This window comes from Centruroides sculpturatus, unplaced genomic scaffold (genome assembly GCF_000671375.1).
Source record: "Centruroides sculpturatus isolate CEXI.00-Female unplaced genomic scaffold, Cexi_2.0 scaffold1012, whole genome shotgun sequence".
Classification (NCBI taxonomy): domain Eukaryota; kingdom Metazoa; phylum Arthropoda; class Arachnida; order Scorpiones; family Buthidae; genus Centruroides; species Centruroides sculpturatus.
Window position 1 is genome coordinate 61,489 of NW_019385155.1, and position 9,510 is coordinate 70,998.

General features: G+C 27.0%; 1 protein-coding gene across 1 annotated transcript in view; it reads left to right on the top strand.

Annotated features, from left to right (window-relative positions):
• LOC111635545 (monocarboxylate transporter 10-like) overlaps positions 1 to 9,510 on the top strand; it is a 29,749-nt gene extending 20,239 nt beyond the window's left edge. The window contains exons 2-5 of the mRNA XM_023380535.1: positions 4,866 to 5,199; positions 6,201 to 6,483; positions 7,095 to 7,476; positions 7,558 to 9,510. Coding sequence (XP_023236303.1) covers positions 4,866 to 5,199; positions 6,201 to 6,483; positions 7,095 to 7,476; positions 7,558 to 8,174 — 1,616 coding nt within the window. The 3' untranslated portion in view covers positions 8,175 to 9,510. The remainder of the gene's footprint in view (positions 1 to 4,865; positions 5,200 to 6,200; positions 6,484 to 7,094; positions 7,477 to 7,557) is intronic.

A 9,510-nucleotide genomic window follows, 5' to 3' on the forward strand; every position in this document is an offset into this window, starting at 1 on the left:
ATTTAATTTTTGGGGTTCCCCCCCCACAAATAAATTATAGAAGACAGTATTTTATCAATACAAAAATATATATATAATGTATATAAATTAATAATATAAAGAAAAAAAATTTTTACTGGATCCCAGGGGGAAGTGCTAGGTTCGTCCCCTCTGAGGGCGCCCGTTGTGACGTTTATAACGTGTTAATATTTAAAATAGGAAAGAAATTATTATAAAATTAAAATTATTTAAAACTAGAGAGCTTTAATTATATATTAAAAGTAAAGTTTAGCGTATTGATAAGGATAAAATAAAGCTTATTTCAACGAAATGATAGGCGTATCCAAGTAATGGAGTTGTTAAGATCTATTCTTTGAAAATTTATTCGATTGTTTCAACGGGATATTCTGTTTAAAAATTACTTTAATGTTGGTAGATAAATCAGAAAGGGTCAAACATATACCCTAATAATATTTTATAATGAAATTCAAGTAAAGAAAAGGGTGCATGTGATTATATCCATACACTTAACATACACGAAGATCCGGTACTGTATATAGAGTATAGAGATTGTTAGATTAACGGTGTCACATGGTAACATCAACATTAATAAACGGATAGAATAACTCTAATCTGAAACCTTAGGATATATATAATATTGTACTTTGATCATATACCTTATAATGTATCCTATCTTGACAGGAAGTGAAAGATGCAACTAACAACTGAATTAGATAAAATGCCTAATAGGAAAATAGCTAAGAGATTGCAGAGTTATTTAATATTCTACTGAGGGAATTTACACTTTATATATTACAAATCTTGATCAAATTAGTTATAAAGGGTGTAGGCTCTTGATACCGAGTGTATTTAAACTTTAGATTTATTAAAATTGAATATATTTCTATTGAATTTATATACAGTATACGAGTAATTTATTGTCTTCGAATCGAAGATATTTAATATATAATTGAATTTACTATTTAAATATTTATATTATAAACAAACCTAATCAAATGAATTTTGTGGTGATTTTATAGACTAGGCAGGCCTACATCTTTATAATTTTTACTGTATTTATTTCTATACTTCGCTTAATAATTTAATTCTATATCTTAAAATAATAGCTACAGATTAAATTAAGATATAAAATACATGTTTAAACAATTATATTTTGCATTATATTGAAGTTTCTCGGTTGTTTGTTTGTCTGTCCGAAAAATATTCTGAAAAATTAATAGAATTATACTTGTTTCTGTCCCGTTTTAGTCATGTATGTATTTATTAGGCCTATAAAATATATGCTTATATTATATATATATTAATACCATAACCTATTAAAACTATAATCTATAATCAAATGTACAGTTTCTACAATTATATAAGCCACAAATTACTGTTTTACAAGCTATTTTAAAGTAATTTAAAGAATTTATTTTTTCTTTTTCTTATACAGAGAAACAATTTAGAATGTATAATAAGTTATTAGCTCTTAATATTGTATATTTAATAGAGCGTATTAATAAATAAATCAGAGTAAAATTTATTTATAATAAAATGAGTCTCCATTCTAGAATATAAAAATCTATATTTTATGTACGTTAAGTTGAATAANTTGGATCCGTATCAAATGTTAAAAAAGTGACTGCATAAATACAGTAGCTAATATTATACTCTCCCTGTTTATTTGCATATAATATTCATTAGCCTAACTGTTACAGACTTGTTAAACAATATTATTAGTTTAGAATCGGTATGCGGAATGGGTTACAATTTACACATGAATGATAGCACCAATAGCGATTCATAATAAAGCAGACAGAAATATGTCATATCTGCAGTGTAATTATACAAATGACAACGTTACTCTTCTCACATTAATTCGTCCTCCTCCCAAATTACACTTCTTTATAAATATATTATAATTATTTAGAAAAATATTTATTAGAATTTTAGGAATTTTAATTATAAATTTATTTGGATGTAAAATTTTTACATATTTTTAAAATAAAAACAATTGAATAACGGTTAGAAAAGTCATTAAGGTCACCCCGAAACCTTTCGTAGAAGGTGTGAACGCACTCCACCCGTTATATATGAAGAAATTTATTATATATGTGCATAAAATTCCGTAAATAGCTCTTAAAAGTTGATATTTTATAATATACAATGCTTTATATGTGTATATAATATGTATACATTCTATCTTACATTCTATATGAATGAATATCTTTAGTTAGCTGTGTAACACCCTGAGGGTCTTGCAACGGACTTTTATTTCATTTCGCAAGATGTAGCACCTCACAGGTGGTAAATAAACAGGTTTATGTATATCATAATATATCATGTTCACCGTCCGATATACATAACATATGCTGGTTTTTATAGAATTAACGTACATTGGTTTTCGGTAGTTTGATAGAGAAAAAACATAAATAAACAAGATGTTTGACCGTTTAATGCCTTGTTTTAAAACTATTCTGATAACACCTGATATCTTTAGAAACATGTTTTAAATTTTAAACAGAATTTCGAACTATGTACCCATCTAATAATAAGCTAATTATTTATAGATTTGCATATAAAATAATTCCTATAAAATGTTTTAAATTATGTTGACGTACAGTTAATTAACGTTTAAAAGACTAAAAAGAAGTCTTTTTTTTTTCTAATGTTCTCGTTAAAACATAAATAAATAAATAAATAAAATATGCCAATTGTTACTTTATTATATGAAATATTAATATCTTATATAATTTAAGTAATGATTTATTAAAGTCATTTAATGTATCATAAAATTTATTATTGGACTAAAAAATGCATTCATAGCTTAAAGAAAAAGCATATTAATAGTAGGCCTAAATCATTGTTTTAATTAACAATAACTATGAGTATAGAAATAATAATAAAAATTTATTTATAAAAAATTTAATTAGTGTGATGCTGAAGATGATGCTAAAGATTTAGTTACAATAATTAATCTTCAATTTGTAAATTAAGAAATAATAATTTCTTAAAATCTAATGACTAGGTAATGAATCAGAAACAAACAAAATTGTCTGAAAATGAATGTTAAAGAGAAGATTTTTAAATACGTGACGATAAGATTAGTGGGTCGAAGAACCACCCCAAAATTCAAGAAATATTCTAATTGCTATAAGGGCATCATTAGGCTGAATGCTGACACCATTGGGGCGTCAGTTGGGGTGAGGTATAATGACAAAGCCTGCAGGTGTTGCTCGCTTCACGTGTGTGTGTGTGTGTGTTAGACGTTTTGAATCTCCCGAAATGGGACGAGCAAGTTTTTTTTATTTATTTTTTTATCTTCTTTCATTCTTTACTATAATAGTTGGCGTTTGTGGGCGATGTCCTATTTCTGCGATTGTGTTTTTTTAATGTATAGGCTATAGAAGTTCTTTCGAGGATCGATCATCCGTATATATATATATATAATAAATTAAACTAATATCCNTTAGGAGGCGTTTGGGAGCACTCAATTTTTACTGGATTTAGAATGGAACAATTAGCTACTACTTGTGATTCAACACAAATGTATTCGTGTATATATATATATATATAAATTAGAGAAAATTCGAACTGTGTATAACTTTCGTCTCTTGTTAAATCTTAATTTTATTTTTCTATTTTTAAATAAACTTTTAATGAAAATAATTTACAAAGTGATTAACAACTCCATTCTTAACTATAATCCCCACCTACATGAAGGAAATCAGGACAGTTACAATTATCAAAAGGCTGCAATGTAGGTGTCGAAGTTAAATCATGAGTCAGATTAATCACATAGAGAGAAAGAATCAGGCCTCGAGGGACAAAGAGATTGTACAGATCTACTAGATGTGCTAGAAGTGTTTATTTGTATCTATGTCGGAACGACTAGCTTTGGGATATAGAAGTTGTAACACACTAATTATCAAGAAAAATCAATATTTTTGCTAGAAATTCGGGTACTGGATAGGAAAAAGAATAAACTTTTTATAAATGGCCAATAATAAAAATAACGTATAGACCTAGTTTATGGATGAAATGAAGACAGATTTGACTATTGAATGATTTGTTGATGATGAAAAAAAATAGAAAGATTTTTCTCTTTTATTTCTAAAGAAATCTGATGTTGAAGTTTAAATCGAAATCGATGTCGAAAAATCTAACATTTGTAATCTTAAATTATATCAAAAATGTTTACATATTATTGATCCTGTCAGAATATCAATATCAAGTGAAATTTTAAGATGTAATTTATCATACTGAATAAGAACTATAGATTAAAGATATTTATATATATATATAAATAATAAATAATAATAATAAGAAGAAGGGAATTACACATTAATAATATTCTTTATTGATTAATCATCTTCGGTATAAAGTCATTTATTATATGTAGACATTTAAATGGATTGCCTTTATATCGAAAACTTAAATTAAATCAGTTTAATTAGTTTTGTTTTGTTTTTTTTAATTTTAAATTGATTTTAAAGCTTGTTTACTTTTAATTATTCTTTTAAATAAATAAAAATTACTATTTTGTATGCAGAAGTTTATATAGAAAAGTATTATAAATTTTGAATATAATTTAAGGTAAAATATGGCTTTAAAATAGTTGAATAATAAATTTTTAGCGTGGGTATGGCCTATAGGTAAGTAACGAGTAACATATACAAGGTCTATGACATTAATATTTATGAAGCATCCTCAAAAATGACCTATTTTGTAAGCTTCATACGATAACATCTAAGGAATACATAAAAGTTCTTCGTGAATCTTCCAAGGAGATAATGAAAATTAAATTAATTTCTTTTTAATTTATTCAAAAATCATAAATTATTTAAGAAATTTATTTCTTTAATTTTCTTTTTTAATCCTAGTATCGTTAGGAGCAATGTCAACTTCAGTAACATTATTCCTTTCACCTGTGATTATTGCCGTTTGTCGAAGGAAAAGTACTAGATTACTGGCAGTTTTAGGAGGTTTAGTAACGACACTTGGGTATCTTTTCACCTCCTTTGCTTCACAGTTTCATCAACTTTACTTCAGTTATGGTATCGTAGTAGGATGTGGAGTCAGTATGGTAAGAGATACTTCCACAATTATGGTTGGACAATATTTCAAAAGGAAAAGAGAACTTGTAGAAATTATTGTCTTCGCTGGAATGGGTATCGGAATGGCTCTGATGCCTATATTTGTTACTAGAACTATCAAGTAAGTATTTAGGTAATTTTTCAATAATAAATTCAATGGTATAAAATTTATTTTAAAATGTTTCTCTTAAAGATTAATATACAAATTCCTCATTTTTTTACTCACATTTTTTAAATATAAATTTTTTTTATGTGTAACCATTGTTTAAATGAAAACAAATACAGATATTACGGTTTAATTATGTATTATCTACGGTGTATTATGTCTCCTATTGTTAAAGATCATGAAAAAGTTTTAATTTATTAATTTAAAAGTTTAATTATATTGTAAATTATATGATAACAAATCAGTAATTTTAATTTATCTTTTATCTCTAACATAGGCCGTGTTTAAACTTCTTATAGCTTTAATCTATAACATATAACAGGCTCTTTTCCCTTCAAATAATAATACATTATATCCTAGAAGATATAGTAAGAAGACCCTAAGCTATATAACTTATTTAGCATTTCTATAAATCAGGTCTATTCAATTTTTATACTAAGCACTAGATTAGATATTACATTTATAAGACATTGTAATATAGTTCTATATAAAGTACTTAAATTTGTATAAAGTTTATATTTAAATTTACATTTTTACAAATGATAAATGAACGTTGAAATAAATATAATGATGTTTTCTTCCTCAAAAAACGTGTTACTAAAGGAGCATATTCAGCATTTTACGATTGTAAAGATGCCATAATAAAAATCTTGTGTTATTTATAAATTCGTTTTCAAAGATGCTTCTGTGACTCAGAAAAATATTTTTCAGCAAATTAGAAGAAGTAACGGATGTAAAAATTCTTATACATAAAAATAATCAAACCTCTCATCCTTTTTTACGAGCCGATCAAGAAAATATTTATAAAGGTTACAATATATTAAATTAAAAAAAATATAGGCCTATATATATAAATAAAATAAAATAATAAATTTTTCAAATACTCAATAATGCTATTTAATGGTATATACAGTATTTTCTTTTTAAATAATTTATTTAACTTATTTTTTAAACAGTTCTATAGGATGGAGACTAGGACTTCAAGCTGTGACGGGCCTAGTATTCGTCACATTCATACTTGGAATCTTTTATCGACCAGCATCACTGTATCATCCTCAAAGAAGAGCGATCCTTCACTTAAAAGGATTACAAAAACGCTCTAAGGCAAAAGATAAAAGTTCAAATAAAGAAAGACCACCATTCTTTGATTTTGGAGTGCTCAAGTCCAGAACTATTCAAATTTTGATGTGTGGAACTTGTTTCGCTGCCTTTGGTATTAATGTACCTATATTCCTGTTAGTAAGTACTTTGATTTTTCTATTAAACTACAATATTTCAAATTTATTTATTCTATTAAAAATATATTCCCGTTTCTATCGACGTTCAGTTGATGATGAAGACTCAAAAACAATTTTTCAAACAAGTTGCACGCAACTATATTTTTTCGAATATAAAACTAAATTTATGTATATATATATAATATTCTATTCTTTCTCTAAAGTACCTTTTACGAACAAAAAAAAATAGAATCTTGATGGAGAAAATAAAGGAGAGACCTACTATTTTGGATAGTTAAAACCACTGTCTGTAAAAGTCTTCCACAATCAGATGTGCGGAAAACAATAAACATTTTTATGACTTTTTCTTCTAGTAAGGGTCGTTAAAACTCATCCGAATTTGACGTCACGGAACCAGAGGATTAAAGATCTACTTCCATAATCGGAAATGTTAAAATTTTCAAACAAGTTTCGTCAGTTTTTGTGAAAGATCTTCCATGCAAATTCCTAGTCGTAAAATTCTCTTTGATATATTTAGATAGGAATATATGTATATATACACGTATATATCAGCAATATAAATGATCTTATGAGACGAATTGTATAATTATTATTTAATTAATTTACTTACAGATCTATCAAGGAGAAAGAGAAGGCATCGATAATCAATCTCTTCTCGTTCTTCAAGCGTTTATTGGACTCGCTGTTATACTGGGAAGTGCCTCTTTTGGGTTCGTTGTTGTTAAAAACAGTGTACAATGTATGATAGCTAGACAATATTTATGCCAAGCTGCTTCTTTTATGGTTGGAGTCTCGTTATTGGCATTCACGGCATTGGAAGAATATAACGGTTATGTTTTATTTGTATGGATATATGGGCTCTTCTATGGAGGATATCATTACTCGCTAAAGATGTTCACTTTCGAAAAAGTTCGAGCTAGAAATTTTGCAAGAGCATGGGGATTCGTGCAATGGTGTCAAGCATTGCCCAATGTAATTGGTATTCCTTTGACAGGTACAATCTATTTGCAGTTATTTAATTTTTTTTATTTCTATTTAATTAATTTTATATATATATATCTCTATCTCTTACCAGGATACTTGAATGAAAAATATGGCTACAAAACTGGTTATTATTTATCATCTGCTCTGACACTTTTAGGTAGCATCACTTTGTTTCTTATCGACGTACATAAATGGAAAGTTCAACAGAGAAAAATGAGTATCTTTACAGATAATGATAGAAGATGCTCAGATTCATGTTATAGCCATCCTCAAAGTCGAAGATCATCGTATCAAGATTCAATGAATGGAAGCAATGCCCAATTAAAACGATTTAATCAAAGAAGTTTTACTTTCAGTAATTATGGCGACATCAAAAAACCAGAACTGACATGTATATCTGAAGAAGTAGTAATGGATAACATCCTGGATGAACTCGATTGCATTACTTCATGCAATAAGGAAGAGAAATTTTTAATGTTGAGTGAATATGAAAATAATTTGAATAAGACTCAAGAAGCCCTCGAAAGACGTACAAAACCCATGAAAAAAGTCAGTGTAATAACTCCATTCGAGCAATGCCCAAACTGCCAACGTCAAATTGCCAATCAAGAAGAATGCAAAGATACAGTTTTGGTAAGTTCAGTAAGAAGAGGTCCAAGAGCAGTTTGCAGCGTAGATGTTATTGAGGAAGTCACTACTTCACTTTAGCCATGTTATAAGTATCTCTTCAAAAGATGAAAATTCTTTATTTTTTTCAATTCACCATCTAAAAAAACAAAAAGAAAAATGCCATCTAAAGAAAATATTACGTCTTCCACGACGTTTTTGATTTAATAATCAAAAGTCTTCCTTAGTTTTGAAGACTTCAAATCTAGTCCAAGAACTTATATATGTGTGTATATATATATAAGACTTTTGTTACTGTATAGATTTATTAGGTATTTACATTTTTAGTCTATGGATTCTGTTATTATTGTGCATACGTTACGTATAAATATGCTTAACTTTGTAGAAAAATTCCAGCCACGAGTTGGTTCAGACTGTGATGTCTTATTCAATGGACTCGAAGAATGTAAAATAGTCCATATGATTCATGTTCTATGTATTTTACTGTAGAAAATTGCTGCAGCCATATAGGGCAATACATTTCAGGGTAATGTATTTTTTAGTGTAAGAAAGCCAAAGATGTAGAAGATTGGATTCGAATCATCTTGTATAAGTCTACACTTTGTATAGTTCGTTATAAAACACTAAAAAAAACAAGAAAAAAATCATTGTTTAATTTATTGTTAAAATGTTTCTCAGAGCTTTTATAGGCCTGATGTTGATTATATAAGCTGAATTATATATATATATATATATATATAAACTGTTTTTCTGTCATTTGTTGATTGAAAGAAACGTAGGAGTACTAAAAGTAATGTTGGAAAGTTGAAAAAAAAAATTGATTTTTTTAAAAAAAAGCCGAATTAATTATTTTAAAATCAGTTATAATTTTAAAATTTTAAGGGTTTAAACTCCCTAATTGTTAAATCAGTTAGAAAGTTATGGAAAAAATTTGAAAGTGGCAAAATATATTGATGAATTGTTGATGAATTGTTATTGATGAATTGTTGATGTTTAACTAATACGAGAGAAAATCAAAAAAATTAAGCAATTTTTTTAGAAAAAAAAACAGAAGTTATAAACTGTTAAAATATTTAAATAAAAATTCTACGATATTGTTAGGATTTTAGTATAAATAAATGTAGAATTTAAATCAAAATGCTGTTTGTTATCTTGTTATTTATCTGATATTTTGTCACTTTCTAAATATTTAAGAAAATATATTTCTATCTTTGCTACATGCGAAATTTTTACTAGAGTATATTATATACATATATATATGTTAAAAAAATATATATATATATATGAGCCTTTTAGTTCTCCATTTCACCGACAGGTGGCGTTAGCAGGCAACGAATGGCCGTCCATTGAGTCAAAGCTAAGTGATTTGTACAAGTATTGTTCACTATTTTCTTTGATGTAGAATAACATTTCTGAA